The 26,494-nt window shown below is 40.5% G+C and overlaps 1 protein-coding gene across 1 annotated transcript in view; it reads right to left on the bottom strand.

Annotated features, from left to right (window-relative positions):
- Positions 1-400: 400 nt before the first annotated feature.
- ICA1L (islet cell autoantigen 1 like) overlaps positions 401-26,494 on the bottom strand; it is a 44,283-nt gene continuing 18,189 nt past the window's right edge. The window contains exons 5-13 of the mRNA XM_049773261.1: positions 25,951-26,149; positions 24,439-24,564; positions 16,321-16,419; positions 14,399-14,484; positions 11,928-11,971; positions 6,101-6,172; positions 5,156-5,410; positions 3,652-3,741; positions 401-866 (exon numbers count right to left, since the gene is read on the bottom strand). Of these exons, the coding sequence (XP_049629218.1) occupies positions 751-866; positions 3,652-3,741; positions 5,156-5,410; positions 6,101-6,172; positions 11,928-11,971; positions 14,399-14,484; positions 16,321-16,419; positions 24,439-24,564; positions 25,951-26,149 (1,087 nt within the window). The 3' untranslated portion in view covers positions 401-750. The remainder of the gene's footprint in view (positions 867-3,651; positions 3,742-5,155; positions 5,411-6,100; positions 6,173-11,927; positions 11,972-14,398; positions 14,485-16,320; positions 16,420-24,438; positions 24,565-25,950; positions 26,150-26,494) is intronic.

The raw sequence follows: 26,494 nt of genomic DNA, 5'->3' as shown, positions 1-26,494 counted from the left end.
GTTTTATCAGAGAAATGTGTGAGGACCAGAATGAAGACACCTCAACAGCAGCGTAGATTCACTGTTCCTGGACATTCTTGGTTTATGAGCTGCGAAGAGGTCCCCCCCCACACACACTCTTTTTTTTAATGGAGAATGGGCCTACAAAAAAGTCAATAACGAAGTTGAGGAATGTCCATGATTTTGTATGAAAGAAAACACTCCATTTTAGCTTCCAAGTGAAAAAACAAACATCAAAAAACCAAGCACCACGCTTCTCTGTGATGGCATGAAAGCAAAATGAATTTCCAATTTTACCTTTTTAAAGACAAACTAGTCTGATTCTGATGCTATTTTTCCATAACAAGCTCATCCTAAGTGGAAACCCTAACTTTTGTGCTATCTTTTAGCCACAAACAGATTTCTTACTCAACTAGGCAACTTTCACATAAAAGAGTTTCCAAAGAAATAGCCCACCTCCTCCTTAACAGAATTATTCCTAGCTGTTAGGAAATAAATCTTGTTGCCCAGTTTAGACTCAATAGTTTATAATATTTTCTACATATCAAAAACTACAAATTCAAGATATTAAAGAGATACTTAATCTATTCAAATATGGTCCTTATCATCTGTCTAAAATTGGATGATAAATGTGAAATTCACAAACATGATGCTTTTGTGTATGGGTTAAAATAGAAACTCCTTTCCACAAAGGCAAGTATGTTGCAAAAGTGATGTCTCAAGGCCATTGAAGGGACATTCTAACTTGAGTCAAGCATTAAGGAGTTCATCATCTGCGTGCCCAATAGCATCTGGATTTGAAAGTGGATCCAAGTCTGCAAATAGATCGAACCAGGCTGACATGTCTTGGTTGCCATTGTTGAGAGCTATTCAAACAAACAAAAACACAAACACAAACACATTAAAGCCTGAGCTTCTGGAAATCACATTCTTTTTTTTTTTTTTTTTTTTTTTGGTTTTTGGGCCACACCCGGTGACGCTCAGGGGTTACTCCTGGCTATGCGCTCAGAAGTCGCTCCTGGCTTGGGGGACCATATGGGACGCCGGGGGATCGAACCGCGGTCCGTCTCCTAGGCTAGCGCAGGTAAGGCAGGCACCTTACCTCGAGCGCCACCGCCCGGCCCCATGGAAATCACACATTCTTCTATAGTGTAAACTTTTATCATTTTGAAGTAGATTCTTGCATCAAAAACATTTAAGGCAATTGACAAAATGTCAGAAAGTAGAAATAGTAGTTACAAGGTTTGGGGGGAGAAGGGGAGTTGCTTTAAATGAGGGTTCAGTTTCATACTGGAAGGATGAAAAGTTCTGGAGGTCTGTTAGCCCCATGTTTGATGCATCAGTGTAACATGACTAAACTGTAAGGTCAGGGTGATCTACATAATGTTAAGGTTTTATCCCAGTTTTTAAATGTGGACGATGGGGGGGGGGGGCTTCTCAAGTCATCACTGTGCACCCACAACAGGAAAGGGTGCACCAAGTAAAGCAACCGTAGATGCTGAATCTGTGAAAAAACTGGGGTGGTTGTCTGGGCCACATCCAGTGGAGCTCAGGGCTTGCTACTGCCTCTTTATCAGAAGTTACTCTGGAAGTGACCTGGTGACCCTTTGCAATGCTGGGGATCCAGTTCAGGTTAGCCGCACGCAAAGCAGTTCCTTGCCCCGAGCACTATCTCACTGGCCCTTTTGTGCAGAAATTTAATTATAGGAGAAAATCAAAACTAACTTCATAGGAGGAAAAACATGAGAAAATTTAATTGGTGGGGCTAGAGAGATAGCACAGCGGTAGGGCATTTGACTTGCACGTGGCTGACCCAGGACAGACCCTACTTTGATTCCCAGCATCCCATATGGTCCCCTGAGCCTGCCAGGAGCAATTTCTGAGTGCAGACCCAGGAGTAAACCCTAAGAGCCACCAGGTGTGGCTCAACCCCCCCCCCCCAATTTAATTGGTGGTCAAAATTAGCATCACCAGGGAAAGGGAAACAGTGTGGGCTCTCAAATGAGAGGATTATCATTGTGTGGTGGTCCAGGTATGGACGGATGGATCTGCTGCAAGCACTGAAAAGATCATTCTGCTGGAGATCAGAAATGGGCAGAGGGGCTCTATTCTCTTAATAGTGTTGCCCAAACATCAAAGAAAATCTGAAAATATGTTTCCAATTGAGGCTGAAGAGACTTAGCAACGGGATAGGATACAAGATCATTATATAATATAAGATTTATTTAACCACAGCAGCAGAATGTAAGAAAGAATGTTAGCTGGGGGGCCAGAGTGATAGCACAGCGGTAAGGTGTTTGCCTTGCATGAAGCCAAAACAGGACGAACCCTGGTTTGAATCCCAACATCCCATATGGTCCCCTGAGACTGCCAGGAGTGATTTCTGAGCGCAGAGCCAGGAGTAACTCCTAATTGCTGCAGGGTACTAGCTGGGTCAACACAGAAAAGCAGACAATAAGTATGTGGTTAGTTCTGGAAAAGTATTAGGTATAAAAAAGTATTAGTGGGGCCGGAGAGGTGGCACTAGAGGTAGGGTGTCTGCCTTACAAGCGCTAGCCAAGGAAGGTCCACAGTTCGATCCCCCAGGATCCCATATGGTCCCCTCAAGCCAGGGGCAATTTCTGAGCACTTAGCCAGGAGTAACCCCTGAGCATCAAACGGGTGTGGTCCAAAAAACCAAAAAATAAAGAAGTATTAGTACAGTTCCAAGACTTCTTGTCAGTGGAAGCCTAAAACTACCAATATCAACTCTGTGTATGAATATACATTATGTATTTTCCTAAAAATACACAGCTGTGAGCATCTATTTTAGAAATCAGGCACAATAACAGGATAATATCAATAATTGATACTGAGATAGAACTTATAACAATATACTGTAACAAAAGTGTCGGAAAATTATAACAATAGACTGTAACCTAGTGTTATGTGAATTGGACCTCTCAAAATACCTTATTGAATTAATATTTTAAGACTGGCCTTAAGTAACTGAAACCCCAGAAAGTGAAACCACAGATAAGTGGGGAAGATTACTGCATTAAATTTTCATTAGTTACAATCACACTACAGTTATACAAGTAAATGTACCTGTTCTTAGGGAACAAGTATTTAGAGGTAAAGAGTAAGGATATATGTCATTTACTCTCAAGGATTAAAAAATCCAAGCAAAATACACACACACACACACACACACACACACACACACACACACACACACACACACACGCCTGCATAAAACAAATGGAGTAAAATATAAACAGGTGAATCTGGGCAAAGGGTGTAAAGCTGTCTTTATACTTCATTTTGTTTTTGTTTGGGACCACATCTGGCAGTGGCCAGGAGATCTTGTGCCAGGGACCAAGCCAGAGGTCCCTTCTTTTCCATTGGAAAGTTAAAGAAAAATCAACCTTAATGGCTCAGATTGGAAATCCCATAAGACAGCCTGTGTGTTTATTTTCTGCCTGTGCCCTCCAAAGGAATTACATCATGGACCAAATCTGCAGGCAGCAGTATGGTTAGCATCACTGTATGTGAGCCAGGATCATTTTCATTTTCAATAAGAGGTAAAAAAAATTTTTAAAGTAATCCTTTTCTAAATGTATCTAAATCCAACTAATTACTAACAGGTGGCAAATAATAGAAATCACTTACATCTTGTTATCTTCTTTGGACTCTGTGAAGGCACTGGCTGGTTATCAATGTGGGAAAGAGGAAGTTGTATTCCCCCTTGGGAGGCCCAGCCTACAGAAAGGGAAGTAATGAATTATTCATGAATCATCGCCTAGCAAGAAGCCTGAGAAAAATAAGAAGTGGTAAAAATATCTAAGTCCTGGGGCCGGAGAGATAGCATGGAGGTAAGGCGTTTGCCTTTCATGTGGAAGGTCATCGGTTTGAATCCTGGCGTCCCATATGGTCCCCCGTGCCTGCCAGGAGCAATTTCTGAGCATGAAGCCAGGAGTAACCCCTGAGCACTGCTGGATGTGACCCAAAAACCACAAAAAAAAAAAATCTAAGTCCTCTAGACTCATGTTATACAAAGTCTATACTTAAACATCTGTTCAGGGGCCGGAGAGATAGCATGGAGGTAGGACATTGGCTTTGTCTGTAGAAGGATGGTGGTTCGAATCCTGGCATCCCATATGGTCCCCCATGCCTGCCAGGGGCGATTTCTGAGTACAGAGCCAAAAGTAACCCCTGAGCAATGCCAGGTATGACCCCCCCCCCAAAAAAAAAGAAATTGTTCAAATTACTTAGATTCAGTTTCCTACTAGAGTTAGGTATCCTGCATTTTCCAAAGAGGGATGGAGAGGTGCTGGCTCAATAGTGATTCTCAGCTTAACTGAGAATAGGCCCAATGCAAGGGCCCAAGAATGGTGGTGGAAAATGTGCACTGGTGAAGGGATGGATATTGGACATTGAACACTGAAACTCTATCAGGAACAACCTGGTAACTATGCATCTCATAGTGACACAATTAAAAGAATTTATTTGGAGGGGAAAGGTCATACCCGGCGGTGCTCACGAGTTACTCTTGGAATCATTCCTGGCAGGCTCAAAAGACCATGTGAGATGCCAGGAATCAAACTCAGGTTGGTCGTATGCACAGCAAATGCGCTACTCACTGTACTCCAGACCCCGGAATTTATTTCTTTCTTAACATTTTATTTCTTTATTGGATTTTGGGCCACCACTCCTAGCAATGCTCAGGAGTTTCTTCTGGCTCTATGTTCAGGAATCACTCCTAGCAAGCTCAGGTGACCAAATGGGATGCTGGTGGCCTAACACAGGTCAGCCACATGCAAGGCAAGTGCCCTACCCACTGTGCTATTGCTCTGCCTCCTCCCTCAGAAATTTTTATATTGGGAGGGTTGGATCATGCCAGGCATTACTCATGGGTTATTCCTGACTCTGTGTTCAGAAATTGCTCCTGGTAGGGTCGGGGTACTATATGGGATGCTGGGGATCCAATCCAGGTTCGTCCTGGGTTGGCAATCATGCAAGGCAAACACCCTACCACTGTGCTATCACTCTATCCCCAGATTTTATTTTTAATTAAGAAAAATGCATCTCGTTGATTTTAACATCAACATCCATATGGTGTTGCTTACAAGGCAAGAATAATGCCAAGGCATCCAAATGTTTCCTAGACACTCACTGCTGAACGCTCCAGGAGCACGGAGGCCAAGGTCGAAGAGTTGTGAAGGGAGGAATCCTGGAGGATGTCCAAGGGGCTCAGCCCCCACAGAAAGCTCCTGGGGTTTGAGACTGGCGCTGGGGCTCCCACCCGCAGTCGGGCACTCCTGGGTACATTCGCTGTTACTCGAAGATCCAGGACTTAGGAGGGAGTTCAGGAACGAGAATTCTTTCTCAAAGTCTTCTTCTAGGGAGTCGATACGCAGATCTTTCACAGCTGTTGAGTGGAAATACAGTGACTGCATTTATTCAGAAGATGAAGATGTGGGGAAATTAAAAATGTCTCATTGCTTTTATACTTCATTCACAATTTTCTTCCTGTGCAGAGATCAAACCCGTTGCCTCCATATTACACTTTATTCTCCTCCATGAATGTAATTTTCAGTATTAGAGACATGTTAAATTATTTTTTGTAGAAATGTTATCAATCAAAATAACTACATTTTACAGTGAAGATTTAATAGGAATATTGATGAACGAAGTCGTTAAGCAACCACCAATGTAAGATATTCGGGGAAAGAAAAAAGGGAAGAGAAGGAAATAGAAGGGGTGATGGAGGGAGGAGGGCTGGAGAGATGCTGAAGGAGGCAGGTGCTTGCCTTGCATGCAGCAATCCCAATCCATATGGTTCCCTGAGTACCACTAGGGGTAACTCCTGAGCACAGAGCCAGGAATAGCTCCTGAGCACTGTGGTTGTTAAAGGTTCCCCCCTCAAAAAAAAAAGAAAGGAAAACTAGGAATAGTTGTGACATAATTGCTACATTGTATGTATATTGAAAAGCAATAATACAGAGTTGAATCCCTCTACAGCCACCCTTTATAGAGGACCAGGCAGATTTTAGAGTTAAGAAAATAAATCAAATATAAAGTTTTTTTAATGATAGACACTGAAACCATCATTTCATACCATTTTCAATGTTTGAAAATTGAGGTGCGCCAGATACTCTCATTTGAAAGTGTTTTTCCTTGCTCTCTTCAACTGCAACAAAATGAACATGGTGGGTAAGTTAACAAAAAGAAATTTAACATGCTTATTAATTTGAACATTTTATAATGATTCAGTTAAATTCAATAAGATGTACATATAAGATGTTTAAATACAACATGTGTATATATGCCTACATACGTATGTATAAATACACAAGCACAAATAATGTGGCAATCATTTTCCATGTTATATCTTTGTTCTCTTCAAAGTGAAAAGTCGCACATTCCAAATCCTATCCCTTTCTGCTGGGCTTTTATCTGTCTATAATTTCTGAAATATTTTTCAATATTTTGCTTTTCCCAATCTATAGGTTTTTGTCAAAATAATTGTATTATAAATGATTAATTGGATATGGCTTGTTTTTTATACAACAGCTATATATTTCCTTAAAAGTAAAACAGCTTCACATTTCTTGTTATATTCAAATGAAAGTAGTAGTATTTTCCTAGAAAGGGAAAAATTAAATGAATGTGTTCAAACAAAGCACTAATATTTTGTCACTTATTTATTTTTGTTTGGGGTCTATGCCCAGATGTGCTTCAGGGCTACTCTAAGTTTAGTGCTCAAGCTACCACAAGATCAAACTTGGGGTTTCTGAAAGCAAAGTATGAGCTCTGGCCCTTTGAGTTACCACCCAGATTCACTCCTATTTCTTTTTAGTGATTTTAACATTAGAAAAAGAGGGTGATCAAAATAATATAAATCAGAATAACAATGAGATATTATCTCACACCAGTGATACTAGCACACATCACAGAGAGCAAAAGCACCCAGATTTGTGATATGGGGGATGTGGGAAAAAGGAAATCTCATCCACTACTGTTGGGAATGTCCACTGGTCTGACTGACCTCTGTGGAAAACAGTATGTAGAAATTTCTTATAAAACTGGGAAATGGGGACCAGAGTGATAGTGCATTGGTAGGGTGTTTGCCTTGCACATAGCTGACCCAGGACAAACCTCGGTTTGATCCCCAGCGTCCTATATGGTCCTCTGAGCCAGGAGCAATTTCTGAGTGCATAGCCAGGAGAAACCCCTGAGCATCACTAGGTGTGGCCCAAAACCAAAAACAAACAAAAAAAGAAAAAACAAAGAAAAGAAAAGAAGGGCCCGGAGAGATGGCACAGAGGCGTTTGCCTTGCAAGCAGCCGATCCAGGACCAAAGGTGGTTGGTTCGAATCCCGGTGTCCCATATGGTCCCCCGTGCCTGCCAGGAGCTATTTCTGAGCAGACAGCCGGGAGTAACCCCTGAGCACTGCCGGGTGTGGCCCAAAAACCAAAAAACAAAAAAAAAAAATAAAGAAAAGAAAAGAAGGAAGGAAGGAAGGAAGGAAGGAAGGAAGGAAGGAAGGAAGGAAGGAAGGAAGGAAGGAAGGAAGGAAGGCAGCCAGGAGTAACCCCTGAGCACTGCCGGGTGTGGCCCAAAAACCAAAAAACAAAAAAAAAAATAAAGAAAAGAAAAGAAAGAAGGAAGGAAGGAAGGAAGGAAGGAAGGAAGGAAGGAAGGAAGGAAGGAAGGAAGGAAGGAAGGAAGGAAGGAAGGAAGGAAGGAAGGAAGGAAGGAAAGGAAAGAAAAAAACTGGGAAATGAACTTCTAAATCATTCAGCAACTCCACTTAGTATTTGCTCTAAGGGCCCAAAAACTTTATTCTAAAAAGATAGTTCAATGCCTATGTTCATTACAACACTATTCATAATAGCCAAAATATTGAAACAACTCAAATTTCTAAGAACAGATGACTAGATAAAGAAACAATGTTCAAGGCACTGATAGAACTTAGCAAGAAAAAAATCTAACTCCATCTAAAAGTGGGATGAAGAAATGACGAGACATTTCCTCAAAGAAGAAATACAGATGGCCAAAAGGCACATGAAAAAATGCCCCACATCACTAATCAGCAGGGAGATGCAAATCAAAACGAGGTACCATCTCATACTAGCACACATCATAAAGAACAAGAACAACCAGTGCTGACAAAGGTGCAGGGAGAAAGGGACTCTCATTCACTGTTGGTGAGTGTAAGTGTTCGACCTGCGGGGAACACCAGTCAAAAATATGGGTTACTCTTCTTGGAGGGAGCGCGTGCACAAAGAACAAACAGGCACAGAGATAGCCAACCAAAGAAAGACACACACAGAACAAATAACAGATACGGAGACAGACGAGTGGGAAAGGGACTCCAGATCCAAATCTGTTTATTGAAGCATAAGGCCGGCTGATATACTTTTTGCGGGCACAGTTCTGCATGTACACATGTTGATAGGGGATAGATACATTGAAGAGGCCAGAATACCTAGATGACAGAACCCATCGGTGAATGGGTTGGAATATACAGATAATGGGACCCATCTCCATCTGGCCAGGTTGTACTGATAATGGAACCCATCTCGGGCAGGCCAGAATATACAGATAACAGGTTATCTGTATATAACTGAGTTAGACTCAGTTTCCCAGGGCTAAAATTCTATGCTTTCATTGTCTTTGTACAAGCCTTAAATGGTTACATTTATTCCTCAGGGCTCCCTGCTTTTAGCAAAGCTCTGTGCTTGTTGCAAAGGCCTGCTTAAAGTTTTCTGCTTGTTACATGGGCCCCACCCCTGGCAGGTCAGAATGCAAATGGGCCAGCCTATTTTTGTAAACAATATGAATATTCCTCAAAAAACTATAAATTGAACTTCCATATAATCCAGCAATAGTACTCTTAGGGATATAACCTAGGTCCCCAAAAGCACCATGTAGAAAAGTCCTCTGCACTCCTATGTTCATTGCAGCACTATTTACAATAGCCAAAATCTGGAAACAACCTAAGCGCCCAAGAAGAGATGAGTGGATAAAGGAACTGTGGTGCATCTACACAATGGAATACTATGCAGCTGTCAGGAAAATGAAGTCATGCAATTTGCTTAGACATGAATGGATATGGAGAGTATTTTGCTGAGTGAAATGAGTCAGAGGGAGAGGAATAGACATAGAATGATCACATTCATTTGTGTGATACAAAAAAAAAAAGATAGTATGGTCATAATACCCAGAGACAATAATGATGAGGGCCTGGAGGATCATCAGTCCATGGTAGGAAGCTTGCCACAAAGGAGGGCGTGCAGTAGAGTAGAAGGGAACACCATGACAATGAGAGTTGGAACTAATCACTCTGGACAAAAATGGGATGCTAAAAGAGGGATAAAAAGATATGCATGGTCCCTCTATATTATGTCCCCAATAGTTACTGTGCCTATGCAGGGGGAAAAAGAAAAAAAAAAGCACAAAATAATCCTTTTATCCACATATATATGTACTGATTGATTTTTTTGGAGTTCTTTATTTTGGTGTAGATATTGAAGTTGATGTCTCCAATTTTATTTTATTTTATTTTATCTTTCTCTTTCTTTTTGCACTCCGGCATGGTTTGATTTCAGGACCGAGACTATTGTGTGGTGCTTGTCTTTATTGCTGTAGTGCTCACTGGATATTTTATTTTATATTTCTTTCTGTATTGTTGTGGTATTTCAGTTACCTTTTTCCTGTCCTCTCTCAAACTGAGGTTGGAAGCCTCTAGAAGTATTCCGCCCATTTTCAGCTTATTTGATTTTTTTTTTACCCCATACTATTGCTTTTCTTTCCTTCAAACAAAACTACATAACTCGAACTATCTAGCTCCACCTCTCAAATAGAGGGGGAAACAAGGGAGGGTAGCAGGACCAAACAGATATATGATCACTAATAGTAAGCTAGACATAGAGGGGACTACTTACTCTACCAGCCCATGGGGTGATGGTGGGGGATATGGGATGCAGGAAGGGAATGAGGGTGGAATGAGGACAAATTTGGTGATGGGTACTCCCCTGATTCAATATGTACCTAATAGCTACCTAAAAATACTACTGTGAAAGATATGTAAGTCAATATGGTCAAAATAAAATTTTTTTAAAAAAGATATGCATGGTACATTAACAATAGTGCAAACCACAGTGTCAAAAGGGAAAAAAGGAAGAGAGAGAGAGAAGTAAAATATCTGCCCCAGAGTCAGGTAGGGGAAGGTGGGAGGAAAACTGGGGACATTGGTGGTAAGAAACATGTACCATTGAAGGATGGTGTGCATTGTATGACTGAAACTCAATCATGAACGATTTTGTAACCACAGAACTTAAATAAAGTAATATTTAAAAATAAAGAAGCAGGGGCCGGCGAGGTGGTGCTAGAGATAAGGTGCCTGCCTTGCAAGCGCTAGCCAAGGAAGGACCATGGTTCGATCCCCCCGGCGTCCCATATGGTCCCCCCAAGCCAGGGGCAATTTCTGAACACTTAGCCAGGAATAACCTCTGAGCATCAAACGGGAGTGGCCCGGAAAACCCCCCCAAAAAAGTTACAAAAATAAAGAAGCAATGGTATATATATGCATAATGGAATATACTACTCAACTTCAAGAAAAGATGTGATTTGCAACTCATGCAATTTGTTGTTCTATGGATAGATCTGAAGGGTATCTTGATAAGTAAAGTTATAAAGAAGGAAAGGAACTGACACAGAACAATCTCTAGTACATGCATGATATAAAGAATTGTATAAAAGATGCCCAAAGGCAGCAGAATTGAGAACTGGTCAGTATGAAATTTACTATGAGTGGGGGAATGAGGAAGAGAAGGGACAGTGGGGAAGGGAAGCGGTGACTCAGGGCATAAGGTGTCTGCCATGCACGCTCTAACCTAGGACGGACTACGGTTCAAATCTCCCGGCACCCCATATGGTCCCCCAAGCCAGGATTTCTGAGCGCATAGCCAGGAGTAACCCCTGAGCATCACTGGGTGTGGCCCAAAAAAACAAAAAACAAAAAATTCTACTGAAAAAAAAACCATTTTAGTAAAGTGGTAGGTCACAAAATCAATATACAGAAATCTGTTACCTTATTTTAGCATAAAACAAAAATCTAGAAAAGCAAGCAAGCAAGGAAATAATCCCCTTTATAATTTTATCATGAAGACAGGGTAGAAGTGATAATTATCACCATGAGTAAGATGCTGCTTGCCTTGCACGTAGCCAGCCCAGGTTCAATCCTCTGTACACCACGTTGTTCCCTGAGCCTGCCAAGAGTGTTCCTGAACACAGAGCCACAAGTGAGCCCTGAGCACTGCTTAGTGTGGACCCCAAACAAAAACAAGAAAGAATACAATTTTATGAAAAAGAATCAACCACCTAGGAATGAATTTAAACAAAGGATGAAAAACTTTAAAAGTCATATGAACATGATCAGTGGTCATATGAACATGGCCAGGGTTTAGAGGGCTGGAGAAATGGGAAGATTAGTCCAAGAATATGAATTCTGGTTCATAGATTAATGTAGAGAATGGTAACAGTTAATTATATTACCGCATATACTTGACAATCAAGAGAGTTGATCTTAAATGTCATACTGAAAAAATAAGTCTGGTGACTATGTGAGGCAACAATGTGTTAATTAAACTTATTGTAATAATCTTTCTGATACATGTAGATACCATTAGCATCATCATATACTTTAAACATTGAACATTTTAAGCCTAAATCCATCCATATTTTATGTTTTGGAAAACTCGATAAAGTTAGGGAAAAAAAGAAAAGCTAACTAGAGAAAACGATAAAGTGATTTACCATGGTTTATGAACTGAGTAGATGTTAACACAATCTCTTTAAATGCTGTAATAAATTGATTTGACATTTAAAAGTTTTATTTTTCATTAAGTATTTCAAAGTAATGAGTTTACCATCTTACCTGGTTCACTTTCCAAGCTAATTTCCTCATCTGGTAGAACTAACCTAAAATAAATGCAAAAAATAAATCACAAGATTTTGGTTTAAATATTTTGGGGACTCATATTCTATTAAAAATAACCTAATATTGTTAAAAATAGGTTTTAATAAAGACCCATTAAAATAATTATGGGATATAGGTCCTAAAATGTGTCTAAAACAAGTCTTCTGATGGTCTAATTTGACTAAAAATATTTATCTGCCCCTTTTTCTGTTAATATTTACCGAGTATCTACAAAGACCAGGTACCTTATTCAGCGCAGCCTCTATTAAGAATTGTATTTGTCTCCAAGGCCATCAAGCATAAATACAGTTTCTAAGTATTGAAGAGTTTTGCACAAAAATACTAGGAGCAGAATTCAGGACACATGCACCTAGCAAGTTTGTCAAAAGTTAACTGTCCATAGACCTGAGATTTTTTTCCTCCGGGTCCTAAATTTCAATCCACTGGTATTGACAGTCTTTCTGTATTCCAGTACCATGTCATTTTCATTACTATAGCCCTGGATTCGAACCAACCACCTTAGGTCCTGGATCGGCTGCTTGCAAGGCAAACACCACTGTGCTATCTCTCGGGCCTGACAATGTTCATTTTTACAATACATGAACATTGAATATTTTCCACTGCCTCATGTTGTCTTGTATTTTTTTCATAAGTGGCTTATAATTTTCAAGGTATAGGTCTTTCACATGTTTTGTTGATTCTTTAGCATGTTGCTTCGAACACACACTTTAAATGGGTAATCTTTTAAAAATCTCTTTCTCTTCCAGTTTGTTATTTGCATGTAGAAAGGCAACAGATTTTTGTGTATTGATGTCATAGCCTGCTACTTTGCTGTTACTGGTTTGTTACAAGTATGTTTACTTTGTCAAAAACAGTTTAACTATTTTTCCAAAAATAAAAGAATTTTCCGGATCCAGTCATTCTACTTCTTGCCATCTACCTCCAAAACACAAAAACACTAATCCACAAAACCCTTAAAAAAGCATATGCACTTCTTAACATATGACATGAAGAGAGAGAAAAGTGCTGTGAAATCATCTAACTCAGAAAATAGTTCTCCTACTACTAAACACACATGACAAGATTTTTAATGTGGCATACATGAGGCAATAAAAGAAAACATTAATTCAATTAATCGGTTAACTATAATAAGACTTTAAGATTGTATAAAATAACCAAGTTAACAAAAATGTAACTGATGCATATTATTTAATCTAGATCATTTATATAATCAAGTGAATAAAAATTAGTTTGGATTATTCCACAGAGAAATGGAAAATGTATGTCAGGTCACTTTTCTTTTTTTCTTTTTTTTTTTTTTTTTTTTTGGTTTTTGGGCCATACCCATCGGTGCTCAGGGGTTACTCCTGGCTGTCTGCTCAGAAATAGCTCCTGGCAGGCATGGGGGACCATATGGGACACCAGGATTCGAACCAACCACCTTTGGTCCTGGATTGGCTGCTTGCAAGGCAAACGCCGCTGTGCTATCTCTCCAGGCCCCCCCTCACTTTTCATTAATAGTATATGATTTGTCACTGTTATGTTCCTTTTTATATTGAGTTTAATCTTATTAAAATGAGAATTAAGGGCCCTGGAGATAGCACAGCAGTGTTTGCCTTGCAAGCAGCCGATCCAGGACCAAAGGTGGTTGGTTCAAATCCCGGTGTCCCATATGGTCCCCCGTGCCTGCCAGGAGCTATTTCTGAGCAGACAGCCAGGAGTAACCCCTGAGCATCACCGGGTGTGGCCCAAGAAACAAAACAAAACAAAAAAAAAGAGAATTAAGTTGTGGTTTTGGAAGAAGAGCTAAAAGCAAGTTATTATAGAAGGAAATAGTTATCATGAAAATATGTGCACAGCAAGAGTCTACTTTTGGGAAACCAGTCACAGTCCTGTTCATGTTGTTTGTTGATACTCATAATAGCTAAAAAAAAAAAAATTCTTAATTTCTTATAGAGCCCTGGCTCAGAGCTTCAGGTGATTGAGTCCTTTATTCAGCTGTTTCCTGTGGAATCACTTAGAAAAGGTACTCATTTCTCCTATTTTTGTTTTTGTTTTGGGATAACACCCAATAGTGCTCAGAGTTTACTCCTGGCTCTGTCCTCAGTAGTCATTCCTGACAATGCTCAGGAGACCAAATGTGCCACTGGGGACTGACCTGGAACCAGACACTTAAAAGACCATAACCTTTAAACCATCTCTAAAAAAAAGGGCTGCCCTGCTGCTTACAGTCAGGCTTAGTTTTTCCACCTATAAAACCTGGACTTGTTATTAAGGATCTGTTGTGTATCACTGTTACTTCCATGCCTGCCATGTTAAAAAAAAAAAAAAGGAAATATTTGGTAATTCCACGAAGAAACAACTTTCTGTTTTATTGTACAATAATCCCAAAACTTTCACAATACTATAGTTCATTTTTGCCTGCTTACTTATTGAGGTTTTCAGTAAGAAAATTGTTTTCTACTTGTTCTTCTTTGTGATCTTCAGTGACCTTGCTTGAAGTGTCTTGAAGTTGCTAAAGAAATTCAACCAACATGAAGTAAATAGAAATAAATTGATTTCCCCCTTTGCACAATGTGAGAATAAAAATTCTAAACAGTATTAAATTGGTAGATAATTCTAATGTGAAGAAGAGAGATATGGGAAATAAATATTGACAAAGTCATTTGAACTGTATCTGTGTTTTGTCCACCACAGGGTTGACTATGGTAACCCCCCACACTGGGCCAATCATGGGGTTGACAATGTTGTAATGTGCCCAGAAGATTGTGGGACCACCCAGTGTGGATTGCAATGCTCTAAACATAGCTAAAAGATTTTCATGTCCATTTAGAACAGCAATGGGGTGTTCGCTTTCTCCAACACCTGGTATGCTAGACAGTACAGCATTAGTGTAGAAAAAGTAAAGAAATACAGAATACATGCAACAAATAAACCAAACTCACTGAGGGTAGTCATTGGACTGGAAGGTGATCTATAAGAACATGACATAAAAAGTACATTCTGGGGGGCCGGGCGGTGGCGCTGGAGCTAAGGTGCCTGCCTTGCCTGCGCACGGACCGCGGTTCGATCCCCCGGCGTCCCATATGGTCCCCCAAGAAGCCAGGAGCAACTTCTGAGCGCATAGCCAGGAGTAACCCCTGAGCGTCACAGGGTGTGGCCCAAAAACCAAAAAAAAAAAAAAGTACATTCTGGGCTGGAATGAACTCAGTGCATGCTTCATGTACTCAATAATACTCTGAGCACCAAGCTGGGAGTAATTCTGAGAAATGTCCCCCCAAATCCCAAATTTCAACAAAATGTCCTTATCATGCCCCAGGAAATTCAGTTGTGAGACATGATCTCATCACAGACAACAAATCTAACAAGGACATTTGCTTTATTTTTTGTTTTTAATTTTGGGGCAGGGTAGTTGGGCTGGCAGTGCTCAGGGCTTACTCAGGGCAGCGCTCAGTGCTCAGGGCTCTGCAGAAGGATCAGTCCTGACAGTGCTCATGGAATCGTATGTGATGTTGGGATTAAATCAGGGTCATCCATGTGAAAGGCGAGTTCCTTAACCTCTGAACTGTCTATCTCTCCCTAGACCACCAATGAATGACATTTTCATGGTCAATTAAAAGTCAGAAGGATTAAATTCAAAGCTATTAAAATCCAGCCTACCAGAACTGAAGAAATTATTAACTTAGATGGACTCTGATGGAAAAGTCATATCCAAAGAAAGTTACCAGGAAACTATGCAAATATCAAAAGCCTTCAATAGCACAAGGGTATTTTACATGTAACTGTTTGAAGAGCTGCTTTGATGCAGTATATCAGGCATAAACAGTAACATAAACTGGTATGACTTTTCTATCATGAATCACATATCTTAAATCATTGTAAAAGTAAAACAAGAACATTTTTGTTGAGCTTCTACAAATCTCATGTAAGTAATCTGGCCGCATTTGAAATCACGTGATGTGTTTTCCATTGGCTCCTCTGCTTTTTTCTTGCTATAACTTTTCTTATCTCACTATATTTTAGTTTCCTTTTCACTCCCTCCACTCTATTCTACTAGCTTGAGCCCGCCAAACAGATACCTTTGTATTTGTTTAGAGTTGTTGGCAATACTCAGATCAAAGAGGTGCAGACATCTTCATGGATAGTTGGAGAGCGCAAAAGATGGGAGAACAAGCTTTGCATGCAGTAGACCCAGGCTATGGATTGATTTCCCCAACATCACTGGGTCCCTCAAGTAACCCCAGGGAAAGGCCACAGCATTAAGCCAGGAGGAACTCTAGGTGCCACTGGAGGTGGCCCCCAAACAATCACACAGGACAAAAACAAAAAAAGAAGATGGAAAGAAAGATACCTGGAGAGCTATGTAACCGTAAGGATGGAAGCCAGTCCAGCCCCCGTCGATTTGGGACATCATGCGGGCTGTGTTCTCCCAGAATCCAAGGAGGGTCCTCTGTAGAGAAAGGCAAGGTCATACTTGAGTTCTGCTTCCTCACAGTGCTGGTTTGTTTTCTGTCTAGTGTGGCAGGTGAGTAGCTGCTGAATGTAACAAGAAGCAGGAATTCATTCAGTTTCTCAGTGTAGTGGCCCCCCAAAGCCCCCAAAGCAGTAACTCTGAGTACAGTACAGGTACATTGTACAGCAGGTACATTGAGCAGTAACTCTGCAGGTACATTGGCATGTGTATCTGCTCAGATGTGGGACTGTCAGTGTAGGTGTGGGAAGGGGCTCTGGGACTGGCTGAAGCGAAAATGTAGCCAAGAGAACAAAACTGGTATATTTGCACACTTGTTAGAGGAATCCAAGAGAAATATTAAAAGCACAAAAATGCCATATCTGTGTCAGACTGTAAGTCTTTGTTGGTGAGTACATAAGCCTTTATGATCCTTTATTGATCCTTTATGGATCTGCACAGGGTTCAGATTTCAGTGCCACTAAACCACTGATGTGACCTTGATAGTTCTGCTGTGGGGAATCTGTGACACATGAGTGTAAAAGGTGGTGTCCTTGCTTAGGAAGCTTTCAGGGTAAGTGTGAGGTCAGTGAGTTTGATCTCTATATGCCTCAAGACAATCATTCAGTCCCCCTGGCTGGGATCCCCCTTGAGATAAAAAGAAAAAGCAAAGAGAAGAAAGGAGAGCTGAATAAATGGAGATTATATTCTGGATACTGTGTTATAAAAAAATGTCACATCCTTTTTATTGTTAAGTGCATCTTTGTTTTATTTTCTCCATTCAAGCCCTGAACTGAAATAGATCGATTCCCTAAAAGCAGCTGTGAAGATCAATTTTCTTTATTATTTTTTCTCATGTAAACACAATTTATTCTTCTATTTTTCCATTGACAAAAATTTATGCCACAGTCAGTAAAAGTGCAGGAGCTGGTACAATAATACAACAAGAAAACCAGTAATGGTGGGACCAGAGAGAGAGAATACAGAGGGTGAGGTTTTTCCTGCTCACAGCTGACTACAGCTCCATCGTAGGACCACACATAATTCATTGAGCACATGCAGGAAGGGTCTTTGAGCACAAAGTCAGGGGGAAGCCCTGGACACTATAGGGTGTGACTCCTAAACCAAAATTAAAAAAAAATCTGTAACAGTTACTTATTAATATCAAATGTATTCATTGCTTGCTGTTTGTGTGTCTTGGATTCATAAAAGTACCAGTGAAGGAGCTGGAGTGGTAGTGCAGTGGTAGGGCATTTGCCTTGCATGCGGCTGACCCAGGACAGACATGGGTTCAATCCCCCGGAATTCCATAAGGTCACCCAAGCCAGGATCGAGTTCTGAGTGCAAAGCCTGGAGTAATCTCTGATCGCCGCTGGGTATAGCCCAAAACAACAACAAAAAAGAAGTACCAGTGAAAATGTTTATTTGGGGGGGTTGTTTGTTTATTAGTTTTTGCTTGTTTACTTTAGTTTTGGACCATTCCTAGTACCGCTTAAGGACTTCTTTGAGTTCTGTGCTCAGGGATCACTCATGTGGTACCAGGAATCAAACAAGGATCACTGTTGCAAGTCAACCCCTGAAGAGGTTGACTGATGGAAGAATGGAGGATGAGGTCTTTCCCTTCCAGCTCGGAGCACGCATCTGCCACCCTGTTCAGCCGGCGGTTCTGAGGTGAAGCGGCGGGTAAACAGCTCGCAGACAGTCAGGCTTGTGGAAATATTAGCTTTATTCGGTGGACAAGACTGAAGTCCAAAGCCTCAGCATCAGTTCCAACCAAAAAGCCCTCACCTTCCACAGACCCTTGTTTTTATCCCCCAGAATCAGGTACCACCCAATGGTGGGATCAGATACCACCCAATGGTGGAAGCAGAATCAGGTACGACCCTAGGGTGGGGGCAGAATGCCAGGTCACACCCTAGGGTAGGGCACAATCACAGATCAGGGTAGGGTCAGTAACATAATAATCCCATAAAATGTTTACATACACAACAATTCCCCCATTTGTTTTTAGAAAACAAACAATATTGTCTACAATTATTAAAGGAAAAACTAGTCAGTAATAAAAGAGTGGCTGTTTGTATAAGTGCATCACAGGAAAATGTAAAGAAAAACTTCTAACCTAAACACAGGGTGCCCCTCCCTTAATATAAATGAATGATAATAAGCTTTTGCAATCCTGACTTTGCCTTTAGCCAAAGGCAGGTAATATTTCCATAGCAACAATGTAATAAAGTGAAAATTAACATACTAGCCTTTTTCAAAAACATAACATTTCTGCAAAATATACCATACACCTGTAACTTAAAATTTTTTCAATGCTTTCTACCAAGCACTATTCTGGAACTTCTTTTTGTTCCTATACCTTTAAACTATTTTGGGGAACTTTTTGTTCCTATTAACCTTCCCTACACACAAGCACAAAAGCATAAATACCGAACATACATTTTGAAAACAGACTAATACATTAAAATACACAGTAAAACATTTTGCAATTGAAAATATTAACTGTGGAAAACAATAAAACACATTTAAATTGGCAACAACCTGACTTAATCAATAGATACACCTGAAGCAAAGTTAAATGCGTCAGTTTTTCAATTAGATTGTTCATTTGGGCTTTACTGTTATTTCTCCCCTTTTTTAACTAATTTTTTACACCACTAACTAAAACTTAGCCCATCACCAACTATGTGTAAAATATGTGGCTACCCACTTAATCCCTTCACCTAAAAACCGTTAGTCCAGACACTGGTCTTCTTCCATACTGATGTCTCCATGTGGTTTTCTTTCATGGGGTTTCAACTGGGTTAACTTGAGCCATTTCATTCTCATGAGCTGGAGGGCAGGTCCCAGGCTCGCTGCAGAAAGCCGCTTCCATGCCGCTGTAGCTTTACCAGAGCAGAGCCAAGCTGAGCAAAGCCAATCCGCACGCATCGCCACTTCTGGCCTATCCATAGCTTTTAGACGCTTATCTGCCGCAGGATGGGCGTTCTGTGCTGATTGCAGCTGCCTTTTTTCCAGAAAGCACTTTGGAAGCTGGCTCCGCTGCCACAGCTGCTGCAACGCAACTTGTCCACAGCTTTTTCCATAGGGCGCGTCTGGATGTTAAGAGTTCAAAGTGGTTTAACCTAAAAGTCTAGTCCAAAATTTTCAAAGTCGAAATTCAAATTCAAGCTGTAAGTCATATTCAGTAAATCAGTCTATTCTAAATACAGTCTTTTTTCTTGTTCCTTTCCAATCTAGGCTTTCCATCAGTCTCTGAGGAGGCCAATGTTTTTGTTTCTTGTAACAAAGTCTCAGTCCTGGTCCTGGGATGGGGGTGATACAAGCTTCCACCTCCCATGTTTCAGTTGCCCTTCTGCCCCCAGAAGGGGTATCGGCCATGTTTGACAATGGCTTCACGTGGTAGCCCAAGATTTTGGGATGACTGCAACTGAAAAGAGCCAAAATCAAACTCAAAAGCAGGAATCTCACCATGATTGCTGTTCTCTTGGGTCCAGAGTTCACATCCACGTTCAGGGCGCCATTGTGTTGCAAGTCAGCCCCTGAAGAGGTTACATCTCTTAAAGAGGTGAAGCAGCAGGTAAACAGCTCGCAGACAGTCAGGCTTGTGGAAATATTAGCTTTATTTGGTGGACAAGACTGAAGTCCAAAGCCTCAGCATTAGCTTCACCTCAGAACCGCTGGCTGAACAGGGTGGCAGACGCATGCTCGGAGCTGGAGGGGAAAGACCTCATCCTCCCGTCCTCCATCAGTCAACCTTTTCAGGGGCTGACTTGCAACATTATGGTGCCCGAACAGGCTGAACCTGGACCCTCAATAACTGTAAGTGAAATACTTCATTGGAAATTTCCTCTGCTGACCATTAAATCGTTTCTGTGGTTAATCATGTGTATTCTGCCACCTTTTTGCTTACGCATTGGTTCTCTATTGTACAAGTGGATTATTTCATTTTGTTTAAAACTAATTGTTTTTGATCTAAGGACAATCACTGCAGTTGGATGCTTGTGGTCTATATTTCAAATGAAAATTGCATTGTCTCCAGCCGTCATAGTTTGTGGAATTTCTGTGTTGGCTCACGTTGTTACTGTGAGCATAGTTATTGGCTGGTATTTAGGAAATAGAAAGTGTAGAAATGGTGAGGCTAAAACCAGTATGGATAATAAGGAAATCTTTCTGACAAAAATTCAGACCAAGATGCGGGCTGACGAATCCAGCCCCACCATCAACAATATAGGAATTTTTTCTGGAAGAAAAACAACTCAGAAAGTTAAGCCTGATTCTAGCAAATCGCATGACACTAGTGACTCAGACAATGATTAATTAACCTCCGGTGCTAACTCCACAAGTGAGGCCTGATTCTATTCACAAAATTGAATCACACAACAGTGCAGATTCAGACAATGAACCACACGCATGGTCTCAGAGCTCTATTCAGAGTAATTTTGCTAATCCTGCCTCATCCCCTTTACTGGGTAAATGTTTCTAATTATGTACCCTATCAGATGGAAGAATTAGATCAGTTTAAAAAAGCATGTAAAGAGTATGGTCCAAAATCACCATACTGTGTGGAGTTACTAAGACTTAGGAGTCATAACTCATCTTGGACTTTGTGTGATTTTAAAAGAATCACTGAAATATGCCTGTCATCTAAACAGCAAACTGAATGGGAAATGTACTATTCAGAAGGCATAAAAACCAAATTATATAGCCCAGATAGTACAGAAAACAAGTGGCAGGTTATTCTATCGTATGAATTATTGATGGCAGAAAATCAATTTGCAAATATTCAGACACAAGCAGTTTTACCTAAAGAAATCTTAAATTTAATTAGGGATATTGCATTGTCATGATGGGAAAAAATTGATTCTAACAGCATTGGTAGAAGAAACTTAAATTACCCATAAGTCATATGCAGAGTTTGTAGTTAAGATTGAAGATGCTCTGAAGTTACATGTCGAAGATGAGATGAGAAAGTTCATAGTAAAATCTTTGGCTTATGATAATGCAAATTTGGCCTGTAGATTAGTATTGAATACATTAAATGAAAAGGCAGATGTGAATGATTTCCTTTATGCCTGTGGAATGTCTATGGGGAACCCCAACCCCCACCCGACTTGGACTCGGTACAAACCTTCCCAGTTACCAAGGGAATGATGCCTTACTCCCCTCGGGGACAGGGCACTTTCTGTAAACCAGGTCTTTGCCCAAAATGCAAAAAGGGTCGCCACTGGGCAAAAGATTGCAGATCCAGAAACCTCATTGATAATAACCTAAGTAGAGGTTTCAACACAATCCCCAGGAGGCAAATTGCCTGCTACCATTGTGGAAAACAGGAGCATATCAAAAGAAATTGCTGTTTCCTTATAAATTCAGCTCCTCGAGGGCACACTTACAAGATGCAGGGAAATGCCCACAGGGCCTCCCCCCAGGCGCTTCCAAATCAGGGGCAAAGTTCACAGACAATAATCCTTCCAAGCCCAGTCCAAGAAAATTCATCACAATAAGGGAATTAATTCACTCCACATCAGGGAGTGCCATATTAGACATACTATACCCAGAGGACATTACAATTTACCCAGGAGCATGCCTTTATATGTTAGAAACTGGCATTGTGGGCCCGCCACCCCCAGATACTGTGGGTTTGATTCTTGGCAGAAGTTGCCTCAACATAAAGGGTATATCGGTAACCACTGATGTCATTGACTCAGATTCTATGGGAGAAATCATTGTAGTTATTACCGTACCAGTTGCATGGACCTTTAAAAAAGGAGAAGCGATTGCCCAGATAGTAATAGTACCTTACGTCAAATTTGGGACTTCAGATAAGACTAGAATTGGAGGTTTTGGAAGCACAGATCTGGGTGTTGCTCAAAACCCAATCGTGGCTCTGGTTACTAAATTTAAAGATGAACACCCAATGATCAAACTTCATTTGGAAGGGCAACCCTTTGACGAAATGATAGATACGGGTGCTCAGGTTACTGTAATTTCTGATAAAGAATGGCCAGAAAGAATTGGTCTCTTCAGGAAATCCCATATTCGTTAGACGAAGTAGGAGGTCTGAGCTCCTATCTGTTGAGTACGAAGACTATGATATTTTATGGCCCAAAAAATCAAAAAGTGATAATCAGACCTCACGTGGGTCCATTTTCACCATCACTGTTCGGGTGCCATAATGTTGCAAGTCAGCCCCTAAAGAGGTTGACTGATGGAGGGATGGAGGATGAGGTCTTTCCCTTCCAGCTCGGAGCATGCGTCTGCCACCCTGTTCAGCCGGCGGTTCTGAGGTGAAGCGGCGGGTAAACAGCTCGCAGACAGTCAGGCTTGTGGAAATATTAGCTTTATTCGATGGACAAGACTGAAGTCCAAAGCCTCAGCATCAGTTCCAACCAAAAAGCCCTCACCTTCCACAGACCCTTGTTTTTATCCCCCAGAATCAGGTACCACCCAATGGTGGGATCAGATTCCACCCAATGGTGGAAGCAGAATCAGGTACCACCCTAGGGTAGGGCACAATCACAGATCAGGGTAGGGTCAGTAACATATTAATCCCATAAGATGTTTACATACACAACAAATCACCATGTTTCAGATACATCTTTGCCTTGTATTATCTTTCTGGTCAATAAGTTAATTCTTGAGCCTAAAGTGGTGTGAGATGGCAATTTGGCAGGAAAATAAAAGGAACATACAATCTATGGGGCCTGAGCAGTGGCGCTAGAGGTAAGGTGTCTGCCTTGCAAGCGTTAGCCTAGGATGGACCGTGGTTCGATTCCCAGTATCCCATATGGTTCCCCCAAGCCAGGAGCAATTTCTGAGCACATGGCTAGGAGTAACCCCTAAGTGTCACCGGGTGTGGCCCAAAAACAAAAAAGAAATGAAAAAAGGGAAATACAGTCTAAAATAAAAAATCTTAGGTTTTAAAACCAAACTACTATTTACTTTAATGCTTTAAATTTTCCTTATTCGGGCCCGGAGAGATAGCACAGCAGTGTTTGCCTTGCAAGCAGCCGATCCAGAACGTAAGGTGGTTGGTTCGAATCCCGGTGTCCCATATGGTCCCCCATGCCTGCCAGGAGCTATTTCTGAGCAGACAGCCAGTAGTGACCCCTGAGCACCGCTGGGTGTGGCCCAATAACCAAAAAAATTTTTTTTCCTTATTCATAAATGACTGTAGTTCCAAATGAAACTGTATAAGGAAGTTCAAATGTGGGAGTAATTGTGGGTGACCAGGATTAATGGTTTTTGCCTCAATAGTCCCCTCCTCACCCCTATTTGTTCCCTGGGTCTCTTTTTTCTAAAACAGGAAGAGAAAGATGAAAAGTGACAGAAGTAACAAATTTGGAGTTTTCTTTTCTGTCTACAATTATTTTTGGCAGCCATAAAAAATGCTTTTTGTTTTACTTTATCTAAACTTTGTGGTTTGCAAAGTTATTCATAATACGTAGTTTCAGGCATTCATTGTTCAAACATCAATCCCATTGCCAGTGAGACCTTCCCTCCACAATCCTCCCATTCCCCAAGCGTACCCCCATTCCCCAGCAGGCACAAAATAATTTATTTTAAATTCCTTGTTGCAATAAAGTGGCTACTGGAATTATGAAAAAATGCTTCAGTAAAAGAAAATTTGTGAAAATTGTTATATCTCACATGGGGTCATTAAGAGTCATTGAGGGTTTACTGAGCTGTTTGTTGCTAGTGGAGCCTTCTGTGTGATTGTTTTTGTTTACTGAGCTTAGTTGATTTCTCTAATCTTCTGTCCTCCTACTGGGCTGTCGTACTGAGGAATTTGGAGGTCGCCCGCTGTTGCCTACACAGCTGCATGCTCTAAGAGCTCCAGAATCTGTGGGTCTAAAATTCTGTTTCTCAAACTGTCTTAACTTTGATAAGTCAACGTTAGCAAATACAAAAGAATCTGATACATTATACAATTTTTGCACCCTTTAGACAACTTTTAAAAAGGAATCTCACCACTCATCTTTACTGCAAGGACATGCTGACCATGGAGGTGGGTACCTGGTAGGTAGTGAGTGAGTGAGATAACATGTTGCAGCGACTAGCTCCAAGCAAATCCACTTTCTGACAAACATCCATCTTTAACTTGTCAAAAGAAGCTTTGCTATTTCTCACTTGGATCTGTACCTGCAATTCACAAAAAAGAATTTATTTTTATGAACAACCCAGATAAGACTACACCACATAGGTTTAAAGATATATATTTTTCTGACAGGAACTTGTAATAAAGATGACTAATTTCTTTTCCCTATATTATTTCATGGTTAATAGTAAAAATTTTGGTTATTTTTTAATAATTATAGGAGATATCATTCTAGAAGATTTATAGATAGGCTGACAAAGTGTGCAATAGTAAATAACAATAAAGTTAAGGAAAAAGATCAGATTCCCAAATTAAAATAAATGTCTAAAATTTCTGATAGGTAATATTTAGCTCAAAGTTGATGAGAAAATAAGACATCATAGTTGTTGAGAAACTTACCTAGTTTCAACAACATAGTTGTTGAGAAACACTAATAATAGTTCTAAATTAGAGCTATCTTATAAATTTAAATACAAATATTCTATTTTCTATATGTAAAGTAAATGATATGCTACCACATAGTATGACTACTCAACTCTTAGGCATATTTATTCAAATAACAAACATTTATCAAATACTGATTAGGTTTCAGGCATGGTTCTACACATTCAGACATCTAGAACATTGTCTAGATATCGGGATATCTAGATGTCAAACACGGTTCCAGATACTGGGATCTCAGTATACAAAATTATTCTACACAATCCTCGAGAAATGAGCATTGGAAAAATAATATACTTGAGAAATCTCAAGTTGCAAAAAAAAATACATAAATGAAAGGGCCCGAGTTACTCCTTTTGATAGATATAAGCTAGTCCTTGGTGAGCTCACTGATGATGTTTGAACTGGGACCATATGATATGTGACTGGGCTGAAGAGATAGTACAATGGACAGGGCACTTGCCTTGCACACATCCATCCTAATTTGATCCCTGGCACCACATATGATCCCCTAAACCTTGCAAAAGTGATGCCTGAGTGCAGACATAGGGGTTCCTGAGAACCACTGAATGTGGCCCAAAAGCAAACTAAAAAGATTTATTGGTACTGCTAAAACTGGGAAGGGAATGGAGGAGAGGGGAGGAGATTGGAGGGGAAGAGAGAAGAGAGGAGAACAGAGGAGAGAGGAGGGGAGGGGAATAGAGAGACAAGACTAAAGCCTTAGCTAGCCATCTCTTTTTTTTTTTTTTACAGTTTTATGTCAATGTTTACTTACACTATATATTTTCCTCATGAATGAAATTTTCCTTCTGCAGTCATATCCCCATTTTTCAAGTAAGCAATACTTACAGGTATAACTAGATATACAATGAGGGAGGATTGTTTAAAAATCAACAGAAAATGTCGATGGGTTGGGAGTGTTGCCTGAAGAGTAAGAATATTGATTATAATATAGGTTTACAGATAAAGAAATGGAATTTTCCCCATACTTTTCTGAACTTTTCCATTTGCTTTAAGGTCTCCGGATCAAGCTCCTGGGATACATCTTTCATCCAGAGCAGAGCTCCTCTGTACTCTGTGCGTGCCCGCTCCATCCGCTCAATTGTCACCATGGTATCTGAGACTGCCCTTTTGCTGAATGTTGCTACCTCTTGCTTAAGACGAGACAGGGGAATACACAGGGCCAATCTAGTGGCAGAGAGGTAAAAGTCAAAGGGGTGTACGCACCATGAGCAAAATAAAGCCATAACCAATATTAAAAATAATGTAAGGCATGTTTATTATCAAGATGAATCTATAAACAAGAGTTATTAAAATGCCTAAGAAATTAGAGCTAGAGAGTTAGTCTAGCAGGTTGGGCATCCCATGATGCCCCCAGAGCACCACCAGGAATAATTCTTGAGTGCAGAGCCAGGAGTAACCTCAAGCATCACTGGGAGTGGCCCCCAAACAAATAAAGAATTAAAAAATATAATAATATGCCTAAGAAACTTAAGAAAGCAGGTGTTACACAGCCAACTATGAATGAATAAA

This window comes from Suncus etruscus, chromosome 5 (assembly GCF_024139225.1).
Source record: "Suncus etruscus isolate mSunEtr1 chromosome 5, mSunEtr1.pri.cur, whole genome shotgun sequence".
NCBI lineage: Eukaryota > Metazoa > Chordata > Mammalia > Eulipotyphla > Soricidae > Suncus > Suncus etruscus.
This window is presented reverse-complemented; position numbering and strand designations above follow the sequence as displayed.